We start from the raw sequence: 19,794 nt of genomic DNA, 5'->3' as shown, positions 1-19,794 counted from the left end.
CCGCCAGGGCGCATAGTGTGGCGTCCTCTGAACCGGGGTGTGCGTTTGTGTTCTTGAATGCGTGAACGTGTGTGTGTGTGTGTGTGTGTGTGTGTGTGTGTGTGTGTGTGTGTGAGTGAGGTTGTCTCACTCTGCACTCTGACTGGAAAAGTGCTGCAGTAAACATCCAGAGCTCTGCTCAAATATATGAGCTTCTGATGTAACCAGGCAACAACCCCAGAAGGACCAATGGGACGGGAGGGGCTGAAGTTAGGAGCCAATTGTAAAGAGGCAATGACTTATGTGGGCCAATCTTGAGGCAGAAAGTGGGAGGGGGTAGGATTTTTTCTGTCCACTCAGTGGTGACTATAAACTCAGCAGTTATTACAGCCGGCCCAGTGGGCTGTGTAATGGCGTGCACGCACATGCACAAACACTCACACACACATACACAGGATGCACATTAGCACAGAAACAAAGACACACACCTGTGCCTTTTATATCGCCCTGAGTAAGTCTTTTGTAATGACAGCTTATCAAAAGCATCAATACATTTAGCAAATTACAGACCACTGAGGGACAGGAGCAGTGACAGTGATGCACAAAGAGACGACTTTAGAGACAGTGAATAAACGATTCAGGGAATGAAGGCAGGAAAAGCAAGACAGAAAAGGAACTGTGTAGTTCTAAATGTGCATTTTAATAGTTGTATGTGATGACTTTTGCACTTCATGGACTATAAATAGGCCTGATAATCACTGCTACATCAAAACACTTCCAATTAAACTCAATTAAACTAATTAGTTCCATTTTCCTACTAACGTCTCTCTGTGCCAGATAGTTTTTTTTCAAAAGGACAAGACTTTAGATTAACTTCAATCAAATCTAAGTCAGAATTACAGAGAAGACTGGACTAGCTTTTAGTAGGAGCTATTGAAGGAAGTCCAGCAAAAGAGGAATTTGATCTATCATTTGATTGTTGTTTCATGACATCTGATCGACTTAAGAAGCTTTAAAAACAAATCATGCAGTGATGTCTGGAGGTCACTCACAAAGAGACGCGATACAAACAAAGTACATTAACGGACTGCAATCACTTTACTTTAAAGACTGTTGCAACGTTTTGTTTCAACCAAGACAAGATTAAATTGTTTTATACAGATAAATAAAAAACAAGTCATATTGATATGCACATCAAGGCTTTCAGAGATGTTTAGCATTTCACAGCAGGGAAACAACAGATAGCAAATGACTGCAAACTACTTCTGTAACGCTTTTGTACTTTAGTGCTATTCAAAGTTCTTTACAATGTTGCCCAGTCAAGGTGCTTGCCATCCATTGGGAACAACAACAGGTTCAGTATATTGCCCAAGGACACTTTTGTCATGTGGATGGGCCTGGAATCGAACCGCTACACTTGTGATTAGTGGACAACTCGCTCTACCATTTCGGGCACAGCCAACACAGAAGTTGTTGAGTGTAGTTTAAGTATCCAGGTCCATGAGACACAAAAATATGTACAAAGTGAGAGCACACTGCAAATGAAAAGACTTTGTGAGTAAAAGTCAAATTTGAAAAATGAGGGAGTAAAGAAAACAAAAAAAGGATATTGGCGCTGCAAGAGTTAACAGTAACTCAATAGAAAATGAGGCTTTTGTTTTAGCAAAATTTAACGAGAAAAATGACAACACTTAGAAAATTTGTATTTTCCATTTTAAAGCTTCAGTCTGACAAAAAAAAAACCACAGCTGAAACAAGATTCAATGTGCCTGTGGTCTTTTGTCTTTGACAGATCAAACTACAAGTTGATTACAGCAGAAAAAACATTCAGTGAACGCATTACATTTATTGTAGAAGTCCCCGGCAGTGGCTCTGAATCTTAATATTGTCATGACTTTGCATAAAAAGTTGAGCCGTAAATACTAAGAGTGAGACAATTTTATTCCCAACTGAAATCTTTCTCACTTTTCTGTTCCTAAAAATTGCAAAAAGGGAGATAAAACTGTAGAGATTGTATTGTTATTAGTTCTCAGTGGGTTCAAGGCTATTCAAAAAAACCATAGGCCCCAGTTTGTCTTAAAAGTAAGGACTGGTTAATCTGGTTAAAAATTTAGTTGTGATTGGTCAGAAAGGATCCACTGAATAATTTGCTAGAAACTTGGACATTTTTTTCCTGCTGCTGCTTTTCTCTATTGTATTTAATTGTAAGCCAGTTTGAAATGTTGATCTGGATTCAGTGAATTCATGATGAGCATGTGTTCACTGTTTGACATTTTTTTTTGTAAAAAATTATTGACAGTATTATTAATGGAAAACAATGTAATTACTTTGAGCCGCTGTTACCACCCTCCCACTGCATGATGAATAACAGTGGTTCAACAACTAACTGGATATGCGAGGTGTCCTGTTTGACCGTTTTTGACACCTGCTATAGACTATGGTATGTCTTAAATTAAACTGCAATACAGCATTTTAGTATAAGCCAGTAAAATGCACTGTGAAAGTGAGTGATTTGTAGTGAGTGAGTGATTTCAAACTCCACTGAACCTGATGTCCTTAAAGCATCTTTAAAACTGAAATTCAATTTTTATTTCCCATCTGTGACCTACCTGTCCAAACTTTCACAACATTTTACTAATGTGTTAAGGAGAGAGCGGACAAGAAAGAAGAAATGTTACTCAGCTTTGCTCATGAATCATTAACAGTGCTGTGGTTTTCTGCCTGCCTGGTACTTTTGTTGATTTTGCCCCACTGTAAACTGGAAGTTGAACTTTATCTTCTGTGACTAACACAAAGCAACTACAGTGGAATGTGTTAATATAAAGAGGCTTCAGCTGCAAGTATTTTTCCTGTAGAGGATTAGAAATGCGAGTGCTCTTTAGAAAGCCAGAAAGAACAGTTGCACCAGAACTGTGGGTGAGAACTGATAGCACGGGCCGATGAGTGGTGCTATCTAGGTCAGTTAGCATATCTTATTACACTTCGTGCCCAGTTCTGGCGCCCGAGGATCGACACAATCAAGGAGTGAAGGCTGATGGTGGCATGGTATGAAGCAGAACAGGAGAGACTGAGTTATACTTGAACAGTAAACACTGATGAATCCAAAAAGAAATGTGAGTTTCAGTTTTTAAAGAAACACTGAATGATATATGCACTGTTTACATACTATACAGTATTAGGAGTTGATTGATACAGATACCAATTAATAGCAATCAAGGACACTGACAGACAAGATTTGAAAGACATTTGCAGTAAGAATGAAAACATTAGTGTCAGTTGAGAATAACACACTCTCCAAGACAAACTTCTTGAAATACATGGCATTTGTTTTCAATATGTCTACTTAAAGAGACAATTTCAACAGTCTTCCTTCAGTGCAGATAGGTAACTGTGGTGTGTAACCAGTCAGACAGAGCTGTGGTTGACCCACTGCTTAAAGGGGAACTTCGTTTTTTCAACCTGGAGTCTGTTTCCATATGTAATTTCATACATGTGAGTGATGGAGAAATGAATTTTCGACATAGCTCCAGTATTTAGCCAGGCAGGCAGCTTAGCAGCTCAGCTAGCAGCTCGGCTAGCGAAAAGTATGGGGCAGCTGGCCCCTCCGCGTCAAAGTCCGCCCTAACGTGCTGTTTGCCCACACTGACCGGCTCAGATAGTCTCAATGAGTGTCCCACAACATACTAGCGATGAGAAGTGAACAAAAACCTCCACATTACATGGCGATCACTCTTTGTTGTGGTCTGTATCCAAATCTCAGAACGCTAGAAAGCAAATCCCGTTCCGAAATCACGTGATAGCACGATTTTGCGAGCTCTCGCGACCCCAGGTTGAAAAAAACCGAAGTTCCCCTTTAAGACCACAGAAGCAGCAAAGGCTAAACAATTAATTGATTTCAAAACGGTATTTGTGATCAGCAAACCGTACAGGTTGCAAGATTTTACCAGGTCATGCTATCCTCATGTGAGACAGTCATGGAGTGTCATGCTAATGCCCATTCATGTTTCAAATCTATTTCACAGTTAATGTTGAACTGAAGCCTGATTTAAAATGACTGCATTGCAAATCCTTAACCTTGGTGGCATTAGAGACAAATCAGTCAGAACTGGTCGACTCCAATACACTCCAAGAGCAATAAGTAGACGAGACCATTTTAAAAAGGTGAATTCATCATACTTTAAACCGCTTACACCACTGAACATTGGACATTACAGAAAAGTGACCTCACCAGAAAATATTGATACATCACTTCTTGCGTGCATAAAACTACCGACAGTGGAAAAATATAATTTTAATTGGGCAAAAAAAAGTAAAACCTGGGTAATTATTGTAGTTCAACGAATTGCATTTCACCAGTAAAGTTAAAAGCAGTGTATACAATACTTTGGGCAGAACAATAAAAACTTTGATAACTTGGTCAGCCAGTGTATTAGTCTTATTTCCTTTGGTGTCAGCCGTGGAGGAAAAAAAAACTGTTTGATCCAACGATTAACTAGGTCAAAACACCAAAAGGACACAGCTGATACTTCTGCACTGACCTATTTTCAGTCCATTTATGTCCAGGTCATGCAGACCTACGTATTACACACAACATGTACTTGTCATTGATAGAGGGACAAGGGCTGCTCTGCTAAACCACAACACTGACAGAAAACCATAAAGTGAATGGGGTCACCATGTAGTGTATGATCAGCAATATAATCTGTGTCAGCACAAAGTGGGGTACAGATGGCAGAGTGCAGGTTCACATCTGCCACTTGTACAAGGAAGCAGGGAAGCCTAAGAAAGCCTGGCAAAGACTTTTAAAAGATTACATTTAATTTAATCAGAGAGCTTGCAGTTACGCTTTTTCAGAGAGAGCTAGGAAGCACCTAACACTCAAGGATCCATCAAATATTTTTTCTTCCTGTTTGTACATGAGGTTTCTTTCAGCACAGTTGGTTTTCACCAACAAACAAGGTCAAACCTGAAACTGACTCAACACTGAGCACACCGAGGAGGTAAAACTAAGCCTTCCTTTCTGCTGATTGTTTGAAGAGAACCTAAAAAATACTCAACATTCATAAGGTGAGAGATGAGAATTATGAGAGAAAATCCTCGTTTGCACTTTGAATGCAAAATACAGTGGTCAGCAACGCATGTTGTAAGTGACATTTGTGGATAAAATTCAGAGGTAAAAACGTGCACACTCATTTAAGTGTTTCCACTACACTAAAAAAAATCTATTAACAAAAGGTGTAAAAATTTGAGTGCATGGCTGCTAGAAAACAATATGTTAAAAATAGTGGAATACTACAACATTTAAAAACTGTCACAGCAGTAAAATTGGTATAATTTTATAGTCACACATTGTAAAAGAGCAAGTTACTTTGCTTTTGTTGTGTATAGTTCTGGCTTTTTTTTTTTTTTTTTTACCCCTTTGTGATTTTACTAGATATTATCTTAAAATCAAAGAGTTATTTACCATTTTCAGTCTTTAATATACGTATTTTTTGCTTTCAATAATTCAGATTTTTTGGCTAATTTAAATAAAGTAAATGGTGCAATTTTATTGGTGAACATGGTAAATGAACAAATTACCACGCAAAACAAAAATTTTACAAACAGATTTTTTTTGCAGACATTATGTACAGTTTTGGGCATGACTTTTTAAACAGTTAAAAGAACATATTTTTTTGTGATTTTGCTAGTTATCTGTAATTTAACAAAGCGAGGAGCACCTGCAGTATACAAAAAATACAGTTAAAAGGCTGTTTAATATTTATTTAATTTTTCTGAGTGAATGGTTTTGTTTTTTTTGCAGCATTTTCCTGCATGCTTTTACACTGTAGCGCTGTATATTGCATGAAATCTGAAATCTGCTAAATGACATGATAACTACTGAGACCTCGCTGTTATTAGACTCACCGTACACAGTTTGACATGCAGTAAGTGTACTTGATTGTTTTTGTTGGAATATCTAGAGGCCTTTACAACCATAAAGTGTTTTTGTGCCGATGTGTGCATCCCTTAAAAAAAAGCAAATGAACGTGACCTTTGTGTATTTGTGACCATGCACGTGCGCATTGCTGGCACAAACAGAGAGATCTCCTCAGCATGGCATGGTGCCACCCTCGGATATAAATAATTTCCACGGCCACATAAAAATAAGTGGAACAAAATCTCATAAGCGGTTTCACAGAGAGGGTCTTTAAGAGTTACAAGATTGGTTTTCCGCATCACGTCGGTCATGCTGGGCTGGTGTGATGGTTGTACTGGGGAGGAATGACAAGTAAGAATGAACGCTGAGAGATGCTCCGTCTAGGATAAAATTGAGGACAAGTGTTCTATGATGTGTTTGAATTCTATTGTCTAGGTTCACCTTTTCTCTCCTGAGGTCTGGCATTGCATTTTCACTCAGACTGCAAATCAATAAATCGTTCACAAGTAGGGACACTTTCCACTTCTCCCACCCTCTCCTTGCTCCCTCATGACCCCTCTCTGTCCTCCGATTCTCCGTGTCCTTCATTAATACTTCCCCCTCCTGCCCTTCTCCTCCTCACCGGGGCCAAACGTTCTTCCCAAGAGCCCTGTTCCTGAGGCTGCCAGGATATTTCAGAAGCCTTGTGAAAAATATTTTCCACAGAGACATAGAATATAAGCAGGGATAGACAGGGAGGGAAGGAGTGATGGGGTAAGAAGAGAGATCAGGGGAGAAATACCAGGGATTATATATAGATTGTAAATGAGCAGGGGCTGTCAGAATGTAAGGTGTGTGTGTGTGTTGCCTGTCAGAGTCTATTAAGAGAGCAGTGTAAAAGCCGCAGAGGACAGATTTCCCTGTCTGTCAAGTACCAGACAAACAACTAAGCCACAGTTAATGTTGAGTCACTAGACGAGAACTTTCTATTTCAGAGCTTTTACAACCAGTTAAATGTCAGATAATACATGACAGACAGATGAAACACAAACTACAACTCAAAATCACACAAGTATTTTAAGTAAAAACATTTAAAAAAGCACATTCCAAACTGATTTTCAATAAAAATGCTGACTATACATAACTGACAATTACACATTCTTCAAATTCTTGAAACCGTGGGTGTGAAAAATATGCAATAAACTGCAAGAATATGACATTTTCCGTATACAACAAGAGGAAGTACTATAAACATTTTTTTAACATGATCAAAGTAAAAAAAACAGTTGTTGACCTTCAGGAAATTTATCTGCAACAAATCTGATAGAAAATAGTTACATTTATAAAAAAGGTTAATGCCTTTCAAATGCAAATATTTAACACTTAGTCTTTTGGGAGGGTACAATACCCATTTTTTGCTGGTGAATTTGAATATTTCATTCTGGGCTTTATTAAATTATGAAGGTTATTTTCAGCCATTATATAAACATTTTTTATGTAACTTACAGGCTTATGAAAATCTCCTACACTGTACTTTTTCTATGGCAGAATGAAGTCAGTCCCTCAGATCATCAGATCAGCAATCCCCATATCTTATTTAAATGTGCTAAATGACTGATCATATTTGTACTGGAAGAATAGAGCTATGGACCCTATTTGTTTGTGTATCTGGAACTAAAATAAGTAGGACTCAACATAAAAATGACCATTTTAGCAATTTAACAGACATGTTCTCTAAAGCTCTACATCATTTAAATGGCGTTGCATTATGGGCTGTTGACTCTGGGGTCTAGAAATGCAGCAATAATCCCCCAGACCAGACGAGAGGCTGGACAAGGTCACAGGGATGATGGCTGCAGGCTGGCCTCAGTTAACAGAGAATTAAAAACAACCACAACAATTACAGGAGACTTAAAGCTCAATACAGTCTGGCCAGCGCCACTTAATTCAAACTATTTGCTGCATGCAACCCCTCTTTATCTTCAGTAATGAGTGCATACTTGCACAATGGCTGCTCCCTAAAAATGTCCTCTAATAAAATGCGCACAATTACTGACACATATGGAGAAATCCATTTGTGTTGACCTACAAACAAAGTATTAACTCTTAAACCACTTAGATACCAAAGATGCAGACACACATGCACAGCTGACACACACATAGCAACCTAAATCCTGCTTTTATCTATGATCTTATGTATCATAACACAGACTGCAGAAACCAGGCTCAGTGGGCTATAATCAGAAAATGGCATCCTGGCAGAATGTGAAATAAGTCAACAGTGGTATTTGTGTACACATTTGTCTGTGTTATCGCTGCAGAGACGTGCTTAATGTATATAGTGCTGGTCATGTGAGCATGTGCAGTGACAGTGTAAGAAACTGCATGTGTGGATTATGGATTACTGCATGTAATCATCTTAAAGGCCAGTAGGCCCCGACCAGCAGCCTGACCATGACATACAAACATGCAGAAACAGAGTCCACTCAGCGTTATAAGGAATCACAGTCAGCTGATGCACTGTCCTGCAATGTTTTACAACTTCATGTAACAGGTAGCAAGAAACTGGAGCAATGCAGAACAAACAAGGCTGAATGAACACAAAATTCCTGGTGTGACAGCCATGATCTAATGAATGAATACACTGAGAAAATTAATTCATTGAGCTGATGAACTGAGATCTTCATACACAGACAGTAATCGAATTTGATTACACATCTTGAGAAAAGTGCAACTTTTATGGGGGAAAAAAAACGGCACAGAAACAAAGGTGGTCAACGTAAAGAGGATGTAGACAAATTACACTTTGATGCATATACAACTGATGGAAGTCAACTAAAAACTGCACATAAAATTGTCTCATATAAAGATTAAGTGGCAATAATGCCAACAAGGTTAAATACAGCAATAAAGTTATAAAGTAGATCATAAACCACTGTCAGTACTCATTAAATTATAAACAACCTGTAAAACTAGTTTGAGTTGAGATGCATTTACTTATTTTAGATTTATTTTCACATAAATGTTAATGGTTCATTTGAGGAATACCGTTAATCCTTTAATACCTTTATTCAATTTTAACTAATCCTACTAAACGCATTGGCTGTTACGGGATCAAATCCAGCCATGAGAAAACTAATCATGCAAACTGCAAACTGGCAGCAACTTCCAGAGCAGAGAAATCACTGCAGTTCCTCAAACAACCACTCGAGGCTGGATCCAAAAGTGAGTCAGTCCCCATGGACCATCACATTAAAATGCTCACATTTACAGCAGAAATAAACACGTTTACAGCCTGGTACAAAGAACAGTTTGGTCTCTGTAGACAATGTCCCGCATCTTTTAACTGTTTTAGATTGAAGTTATAGATAATTAAGGGCGTAAATGCTTTGAGTGACCGCTGGGTACCATCACAGGACAGTCCACGGCCCAAAGACATGCATGGCTTGCCTCAGCTCCACTTCTGCTCATTTTTGGATTGTTCGTGATTTAGGAGGAGTTAGGCGTGGCCAAGATGACGATGGCCAGAGCCACTCCATGCAGCTTCAAACATTCTACAGGAAACCAACGCATGGCTGACCCTAAACAAGGAAACAATTTCCTTTGTCCTCCATTTGTGCCTCGCCACAATGACATCCTCAAGCCAGCGCCAGTATCTCACTCCATCAACATACTCTCAGACAGGGTTAAACACCAAAAAACAATTCTGACCTTCATTGTATCTGTTATCAGGGCACCAGATGTGACCCTGGAAAAGTAACCAAAACAAATCACTGTCCAAATGGGAAATGTATCTCCCAAAGAGCATGAAAACTCAGCCCTTCAAAGTAACACCAACATATGTATTGGGACAACAAAACACCACATGACCGACTCCTGACCCCTAGTTAAACAATCGGGACTACAAATCCTGCAAAGGAAGTGGGATTCACAATCCTCAGAGACAAATCAAAAGAAACTCTGGACAACATCCAACCAAACAATTTATGAACATTCCCCTAAGGAACCGCAGGATATTCATACAAATGAGACAACTATTGTCTTTCCCTGGACTCAAATTTTTGTTTATATTGTTTCAGCTGTCAATATTTAAGGCACTGAGTGAATAACCTTATAATCCTATGATCATTTAAACACTGGAAACGTATATGTTAATATAGTCAAAAACTGATGAACAGTTAAAGTTGGTCTGTTGGTGTTAAGTCTCATTTTTATCATCTAGATTACAGGAGTTCACACTTAGGGACTATAAAGTCCAAATGAAATAAAGTAATCTTTCTTCTTTTTACTGGCAGCTTATCTTCTGGTCTGTTAAATCTTAACCCATATTACTCTGTATTCATGCATTTCAGTCACCCTTGTTACACATGATAGTGTGGCATTGTATTGTACTTAGTAGTTGTCTAGTTTCTATTGATAAATGTATGCATATATTACTTTGTAATAGAAGGAATATATTTTAGTTAACTTTATTGAGGTGTGAAACTCCTGACTGTGAAACAACAAAAGCTTGACTGCAGCCACAACCACCATACTGTCAGCACTGTCATCTCCACTGTTCACTTTAGTTCACTTCTGTTCTCAGGTAGCAGTGAGAAGTACATCGTGTTATATGTGTAGGTGTCTATATGCAGTAATCTGGATGTAGTGCGCAGTAATGAACTTAAAGGAGATCAGCAGATCAGAAGAACCTGACAAGATCTCAGTGTTCCAGTTGGAGTGAATCAGGACTGAATATTTATCCTGCGTATGTGACGACCTGCACGTATGTCACATTTGCCGTCTCGTAGGTTACCAGCTGAAAAACACTGAACATAACATGTTTTAGCATGATTTGCTGAAAAGTGTAGTAAACAGAATGGCCGCTTCAATTCTTAAGATTTGTTGACCTTAAGACTGAGGAGCAGATGCATTTAAAGTGTTGTTTTCACATCAAATATTGATGTACAAAGATAAATATTGCATTTAATTTGTATTTTAACATTTATTCCAATTATAAGCACACACACACAAAGAAATGTTTGAAATGAACTGGATAAATTGTAAAACTGACAGAACTATACTCCTGATATGCTGCCAGATTGTTTACTGAGCTGTCACCACTTCTGAGACGCCTGAATGACCAAAAACACACAATGAATGAGCGAGCTGAACCAAACAAAAGCTCTGAAAATCACAGTGAGACGAGCAGCTGATAAAACAACTAAATTATCGATTGACCTGAAGTCACAATGATACCATATAACTGAAAGGTCTTGCTTTGTAAACCAGGTCTTTGTCACACATTTCACCCTATCTCAGTCTGGTTCTGAGATGAGACCAGAAAAAGTCTGAATGTATGATCTCATTTAATGATAAAGACACAGCATTCTTACCTGGATGAGGGGCTGTCGTCAGTGTGTGTGTGTTGTGGTGAGTCGGAGGCGGCCGGGCCTTCCTCTCCGTCCTGTGGCAGCTCTTCACATTCTGCCTCACACTTCTCATCATCCAACAGCTCTGTGATCTGAACACAGAAATGTAAGAAGAAACAAAAGGTTAACACTATGAAATCACGTGGAGACTATGACAACAGGTCATGCTAAGTCCTCATCTTGGACGACCGCTATTTGTTTTGGAGTTTATCTATTTACCTTAAAGGGCAATGCCACTAGGCTCTTATTGAGACATCAAAATATGAGGAAATGTTGTAGAACAGTTACTTATTACTTACTGACTGAACTTGCTGAACCCCAAAACCCACCAGCAAGTTTGAAAGGCATGTTATCTTTCAAAAATGTACCCAAAATGTACTTTCTGTGTCTGGAGGTGAACAGATCCCAAATTGAAAATAGCAGAGGGAAAAACATTTCTAGCTAGAAAGGTGTGGAAATACTCCAAGACATCACAGTTTGTTCTTTGAGAAGCCAAAACATAGATGAAGCTAATGAGATGCACAGACACACTGTTTAGCAGGCAGATAGGAACTTAAAATAAAAAAAGATTTTCTTTGAAGGACAGATGAGAGATGAGCTTTAAGAGAAGAGGGAGGGCAAGGGACAGAGGGTTTAAAGGGGGGCTTGGGACATATCATTTTCATGTTGACTTAGCAATGTACCCATGCACGATAATCATATTACGGTTTGCGCAACAAGGCGAAGTTAGCCCACCAAAGTGCACCATCTAAAGCACTTTGCTGCTTGATATGACAGGAAAACTGGACAACATTGCATGATGTTTTTCCATGATTAATATTTAGTCTGATTTAAATATGTCATGCTATGTTAATAATCATTCACATCGCAGTCGCTCTAAGAGCAGAGGAAGAGAATGAGGGAAAACAGAGTAACAAGTTTCTCCCACTGATTTTTGCAAATATAGTACCTACACTGTGAGGAGGGAAGATGAAGGAGGGAATAGGTGGTTACTGAAGCTGCAAATATCCAGTGAAATTATGCAACTAAAATAGCTTTTTCAGGAGCATTTATTTAGAGGCAGAGGTCAAGGCAGTGGAACTGAATTGAGGGAGCGAAAAAGGGAGTGATAATGGATCTGGCGGTAAAAGAGGGAAGGGGAGATGGGAAGGAGAAAAGGGTAAGAGAGGTAGATGATGAAGAGAAGGGGGAGGGAGAGTAAACATGTTGACAGAAATAACTGATCATCTTACTGAAAGCTGACAGCATGTGAACAAGACAACCAGGAATCATTCAGCTCTAGTTTATGATACACAGCTCACATTTCCGTCTCTGTCGATTTAATATCATTTGCAAACAAATGTCCTATGTGTTCTGAAATGTTGTCAGCTGACCTAACACACTAGCAACTCAATCTGTTCACAAGGTCTTTGATGCGTGTTGTTTGATGCACTGAATGTCACTTTAATCTGAACTGAGAAAACATAGGTTAAAAGGTTAAACCAGATTTGCCATCATGAGGTTTTTTTCCCCTCTGCATCATTCTGCTTGTCTTCTTCTCTATTCCCTTTCATTTGCTTCTCTCCTTCGCTCTTCTTAGCAGCAACCCCATCTGCTGCTGTCACTGCGTCGTCGCTATGGAAACACCTCTGGTCAAAACGCTCTCATTGGCTGTCGGGGAATTCTTGCATCGTCACATGTGCAGATCTCTGAGGATGACTCACAAGACTTCGCTGTATGAGTGTATGCGTGTATGTGTGTGTGTGTGTGTGTGTGTGTGTGTGTGTGTGTGTGTGTGTGTGTGTGTGTGTGTGTGTGTGTGAGTGAACGGGTAAAAGAAATCCTACTTTTAGACAGCTTCAGTCCCATTTTTTTTTATCTTTCTAATTACCACAACTTGAAGGAGCTTATGTAATTTCAATTTAGGAGTGACAATCTTTGTGTTGGTGTTCAGCTAAGCCGAGCCACACTAGGATGAGTTTACATTTTACACACATCTACAAATAAAAAGTGTGAACATCTTAGCTAAATGAATCAATGATATGGAAATATTAAAAAAAATGCTAATATTCACCACAGCGAATCATTCACCATTACACAACTCATTTGCTTAGAACCAAAAAAAAACTTGCACTATGGTGCAGTCCTGCTACAGGATCTGGAAAAATTAAGATTTGGAGCATGTGGTGATAGTAAAAGACTGAAAAAGGTACAAAAACTAGCATGTCAACATAAAGCATGTCTTTATTCACACTGATGCAGAAACTAATCTTTCCAGTGTCTGCCTCTGTTGTCTGTTGAGACAGATTTAAACTGGAGCTGGGTGATGCACAGAGACTCCTACATTTTTTTCCACAATGACTTCCTAATTCTACCTGCTCACATGGCCTAATGTTTAGTGCTGGTTGCTGCAGTTTAAAAGGCCCTTTTGTCATGTGAAGCTTGACATCAATGTGTCATATAATAAAATAACAGAAAAAATAATTGACAGACCAGGACATCTAGATATAGTTTTGACTAAATAAAACATTTAAATGTTGAATAGCTGTCTTAGTCATTCATAATTCAGTTACCTCCTAGTCTCCCTTACAGTTACTTGCCATATTTGACTTTCACTGTGGAGAACGGTGCATGTGCAGATTTTCCACTTTAATCTGCTTATGTTCCACTGTACTCACATAAATCTGAGTTCTAGAAGTAAGAAATAAGACTTCTGACTTGATAGCTATGTAGTTTGCAAGTGTAAAAATAGATGTTAGAATTAAAACGTTCTGCACCTCTATGGAAGCAGCACAACCAGGGCTAGAAACAGAGAACTCAAAATATTCTTTTGTGCAGTACAGGTAAGTAATAATGCAATAAATGTGTGTGTGAAGTTGAATTTGTTTGATTACATATTTAACAAAAAATGACACTACCTGGAATCAGTGTACATGTTTTCTTACATGCCCACATTTATAATTTGTTTTCATGCTCATCTCCAGTGCCTGCAGTTCAGCCCAGTTCACTTAAAAAGCCCCTGAATTTTTGGCACTTACCTTTTGTTTGCCCCCAGTGGCTTTGAATTTGTAGCTTTTTTAAAAAAAAAAAAAACTGATTGCAGCCAATTTTTTGATGATGTAGATGAGACACGCAAAATAAAGTAACTTAGATGAAATAACACCATTTTAAGCTTAAATTTGATTAACTTTCCCTGGCACATCTTAGGTGATTAGCTCAAACCTTCCTGTGGGAAGTTTGAAATCCTACATTTTTCACATTTTTTACAGTTTCTGGCTGTGATAAATTGTGTTATTTTCCCAAATAATTCTCCACCTCCCAGTGGGTTCAGAGGGTTAATCTTCACTGATATAGGAATACAATAATCTCAATGAAATTAAGGGACAAACAGCTGCAGATAATGTCCCTTCATTAAATTAAAGAGAACGTTGGAATAATACATCTAAAAACATCCATTTAGCAAACGGCTTCCTCCTGCCATCATCCAGATCAGTGCTCATTGACTGTGAAATTATTTCAGATTACACGGCCAGAAAAAAAAATAGCAGGAGTCTGGGACCTAAGGACCTTGACTGAAATGCTGAACTACATTATTATCATAATGTAAAATTCATTTAAAGTTATTCATCAGTAATATGAATGAAGATGAACATGACCTTGGATTATACAGCATTCAGAGCATATTCCATCAAGGCTGCTGGTCAATGATATGGAAAAACAATCCCGCATATGACTTTAAATACCAAAGTCCCCTTGTGTATACCCATTAACATGCAGAGCTGACGTAATAAACGCCTGGGCTATAGGCGTTGATCCAAATGGCATAAACAGAGTCATGAATATGATCAAGGTTGGGCTGAGTAAGTTATCAGAAAGCCTTTGAGGTGACGTAACAACATTAGAGGATAAGAGTAGTTAAGTCCCCTGTCAGGATGACCTTGCATGGTCATTCACGGGGCTGGAAATATTATAACCTTATTTAAAGAGTGTGGGAAATACTAATCATGTTAACTCACAAGTCAGACTTTCAAAACAGAAGTTGCTGTTTGTATGAAATGGGCTGTTTAGATATCAAGTGTCATGTTGTTGTGCATATTAGACGCACATGTTTATCACTGTATGGTGTGAGTGTTTGTATAAGTGGGTGCAAAGACTCGGGCAGAAAACACTCTAGAACATAAGGTCACAACCTTGGCCCTTGTTCAGAAGTCCAGTCCAAGTTTTAGGATGAAGTACAAAAGAAACAACAAGCGGCACTGACATCATTAGTTTGGCTTTTGAACTGTCCGCAGGCCAAGACCACAGAACAATGCCAACTGACTTGGACTGAACATTACAAGTCTCAAACTGTGGCCTACATCCGTGGTTTTCAAGGGTCTTTTGTATGCCCCTGTATTCTTGGTTAGACTGGTAAACAGCAATACAGTTAATATATTGCATCTACATAGAAAACATTCGCAATATTGTTTTTCAGTGTTACTGTTTGACAATGAGAAAAAAATAACAACAGACACTTTGTTCTTATTTGAAACGTTTTCAACTGTGAGGCTTTATCTCATCATGCAGAGGAGGGTAAACTGTCAAGGAGATTTTGTTCTTGGGTAAATGAGCTGCCTTGTGATTTTTCTTCTAATGATTTCAATCTTCTATGTAATGCAGTATTTTACATTTAGAGATTTTTATCCTATTTTCTGAGTGCTTTTGCAACTGCTTTCTGTTTAATGTCTTTATACAAGCAGAGTATTATTTAGATACCGCTTTGATTTTAACTTGTGAAGTCCAGTTATTTCAGTTTTGGATAAAGTAAGATATGCAGACATTTCAGAGAATATTTTTTAGGTTTTTAGTTGCCACCACAACAGCTCTGCCCCCTAGAGGCATGGACACTGGACCTAAGGTTGAGTTCTGTGGCATCAGGATGTTTGTAGGGCATCCTTTGTGACCTGTGGGTTGTTGATTTGGACCTCCATGAATCAGGCATCTTCTGGTGCATTCTGTGGAGACTCGATCTGCTTGGGGTCTGGGGAGTTTGGACACTTTGTTGTGTTCCTGGAACCGTTCCCTAGCTGGACAATGCACCCTGGCACATTGCAAGAACAGCTCAGGGAGGCCACTGCAGTCTGGGAGGGCTGTTGCCATGTGGGGATTGTGCTTTGTCTTCAACAATGTTAGGTTGGTGATGCGTTTCAAAGGAACATCCACATGGACGCCAGTCGCCAAGGTGACCCAGGAGATCATTGCATTGTAATGTGAGGATCAATGGTATTTACTTGACCTGCCTGTGGTTTGAATGTTGTAGCTGATTGGTGTCTGCTCTGTTCACTCACAGATTGGACCACACATGCGCTAGATGATTAGGAAAAAACAAACGATTATAGTTTAAGCAGTAACAGTTTTTGTAGCCAGCTATACAGCCAAGATACCCATCCATCAACCCATTATAGACGGTCATTAAAGTTTCACTAACACAACCACTCTGCCTTCATACGACACTAAATATAGTAGGTTTAAGTCCCTAATGACAGCTGATGAGAACTAATGAAGGTGAAATATATGCCTAGCAACAAAACACATTAACCGTTGAAACGCATAAACGATTACTGGATTAAACAGTAAAGCACATTACTGAGAGAGAACTATCTGCTTTTTACACAAATCATATCTAGGTACTAAGTCAGAGGCTACAGAGAAAACAGTGAAGCCTCCAGACGGAAAAGAGAGAACAAAAAAGAAAAGAAAAATTTTTGCATTCAAGTGGCATAATTTAAGTGCTGGAAAAAATATTCTACATGCACAGGTTCAAAATGTTCAATTTCATCTACCCTTGGTGCTTTCTTGCACATTCCTGCCTGTATGACTGCACTGTTTACTTCCAGCAGCACCACAAGAGAAAAGCCCTCTGGCCTAACGTTCCTGCAGTGAGTGGGCTGTGTGATCTGAGACTCATCCTTACCTCCAAATGTGTTTGCAACTGATTTACAGACATTTATATTCTCTCGGACCACTGATAAAGGCAGTCAAAGTAAATAAATCAACAGTGAAGCTGGGTATTTCTAGACATATTTTTGTGTGTTTACAGTGTACATACCCTTATAGAGATATTATAAATCTCCTCTGCTATCCAATTAAGCTCTCATCTTCCCCTTAAATAACTTCATGTACCAGTTTGAGTAGTTTATTGCTCAACAGTTTATCACTTTTGTCACAGGACCATCTAAGTGTATAAACAACACATATACAGGCTGTTCCCTGCTGCTGAACACTGTAATATTCTGTGGAATTTATATTCAACTGGTTTTGATTAATGTTCACAGTCCAGAGTTTACTTCTGCTTTCATTAAGAAACGACTTAATTAAATAGACAATACTGTCTGGCTCAATACTGTCAAATTAGTTAAGTTGCCTCCGAACCCCTTTTAAAACAGAATACATTATCTAGGCTTCTTCTAGCTTTTAAAGTTAGGATTTCTTCCGAAGTAGACATGGGATTTATTACCAAAATGTTTATTATGGCTATATTCAGATAACACATGTACAGAAATAATGTCATGCTTATGAAATTTTTGGCTGCTGGTGCATGAAAAGGAACAATATTACTACTTACAAACAGCAGTAAGCAGCATCAGAATAAAGAATTAAATTCTGAATAATGCTCTCAGTTTTCTCACAGGCTTACATAAGTGACGGATTTTAAACTAATCTTACAATTGAAACCTTAATTAATGTCTACTGTGGGGTCTTGTTCAGACAAGAGACAGAAAATTGCCACCAACATTCATGTAACAAGGAAATAAAGGAGCTCAAGAGGCACAGGCCTGCGATTCGGAGGTCAAATTAAAGCAAGTCTACAAGTCATGTATTCTCCACAGAAAAGCCAACAGTGGCCCCGGAAAACACGGTTACAGGCTTATTAAGATGGGACACTATGGACATTTTTCAGGTTCACTGTACTGGTACAGTACTGTTGCTCCACTTCTGGGGGGTATGATTCAACAGAACGTGTAGCTGTCTAAATCCACAGAAACCACAGTATAAAGAAAAAATGTGCAAAGGAATGAAAGCTGACCCTCAAACAGATCAGCCTCTGTGCTAAGCTATGCCAAAATTGTGATAGGCTATGGAAATTTTATATTCTTATCTAGCAAATGCATGTTGATTTTAGCTACTTATCCATACTCTGTACAGAAACCCTGCCCCTACAAAGCTTCAACAAACAGTGAAGCAAAACAAACACAGTCACTGCCGCCATCGCAGTAACAAGCCACAGCACAGCCTCGCTCTCACCTAAACAATAATTCCACTGACTCCCGTTTTGCCAACGAACAAGCCAAAATCCAGCTTAGCACTTCTCACTGTCAGATCTATGCCTGCCTCATTGTGTTTCAAAGTTAAGCCAAAACATGCCATGAGGCAGCTGTCTTCTTTTTTTCATTCCCTCTGTCTTTCTTGTGTTTCTCAGTTGAGCTGCTCTTCTGTCTTTTTCCTGAACTGGTTTATTTCACTTGTTCTAACGAACCTCGGTGAGGCATTTTTAACTTACTCTTAAGTCTGTAACCAGGCTTAGCTCAACGTCTCCTGTGTAAAAGCAGGTGTATGTAGGAGATAATCCCCATCATGAGGGTTTGTTCACACACACATCCATCCCCAGTGTAGTGCAGGGGCTGGAGGTGTGAGTTGCATTGTTACATCATCACCAGCTTCTTTTCTTATCCTCCTCCCCTGCCTCACCAGATCTACCTCCCTCCCTGCATTGCTTTCTTCCTCTTTTCTCGCTTCGTTCTCAACATTTCTCCCCCATCTTCCTGACTGCTTACTCTCCCCCTCCTTCTCCAAACCACCCACTTTTTTGCCCTCTGTCTTACATAAGACACATGGATCGTTGCACAGATGATATGCTTTTACAGATTTGTTTCACAGTCTCTGTCTGCTCTTTCTTGTTCTGCTCTTTCTCTCATTCCGTCTCTTGGTAATGTTATATTCTCATTCATCTGACATACCAGACAATAAAACCAAGGACAATGAGAGACGGGGTATAAAAGAAAAAACAAGAAAGATGAGAAAACTGAATGTGACAAATGAAAATGAAATTCAATGAGATGAATGGAAGAAATTTCTACCTTAGCTTATTGTTGTTCTGAGCTCAATTTCAATCTAATTAACTTTCTTTTACAAGCCAACGCTTTGGAAACCCGTTTTTCTGGAATAAATGAGGGATGTGGCAGATAATAGCACCAAGGACTTGAGATAAAGCAAGCAGAGTGTGCGGTAGTGCTTTAAGAGCACTAAAAAAGAAATGCAAACTCCATGAAAGGCAAAGTTAAAGATAAAGCCAGATGAACTAATAAAGCAATAGAGCAGGCAGCTGAAGGTTTATGAATAGGTAACCTACTGCAGAGAGTTTCAGTTTTTCTCCAGGGTGGACTTTCACAATGACAGTCTGTCCTTTTCAACATTATCTTTACAGCCTCCCTGCTGTGTTGAACAATGTATGCTCAAATGTGACAGGAATTAAAGTAGCAGCAAATG

The 19,794-nt window shown here is 38.9% G+C and overlaps 1 protein-coding gene across 1 annotated transcript in view; it reads right to left on the bottom strand.

The window, feature by feature from the left end:
• fam13b (family with sequence similarity 13 member B) overlaps positions 1-19,794 on the bottom strand; it is a 90,664-nt gene that overhangs the window by 29,638 nt on the left and 41,232 nt on the right. Inside the window, exon 8 of the mRNA XM_051954306.1 lies at positions 11,254-11,381. Within this exon, the coding sequence (XP_051810266.1) occupies positions 11,254-11,381 (128 nt within the window). The remainder of the gene's footprint in view (positions 1-11,253; positions 11,382-19,794) is intronic.

This window comes from Acanthochromis polyacanthus, chromosome 10 (genome assembly GCF_021347895.1).
Source record: "Acanthochromis polyacanthus isolate Apoly-LR-REF ecotype Palm Island chromosome 10, KAUST_Apoly_ChrSc, whole genome shotgun sequence".
Lineage (NCBI taxonomy): Eukaryota > Metazoa > Chordata > Actinopteri > Pomacentridae > Acanthochromis > Acanthochromis polyacanthus.
This window is presented reverse-complemented; position numbering and strand designations above follow the sequence as displayed.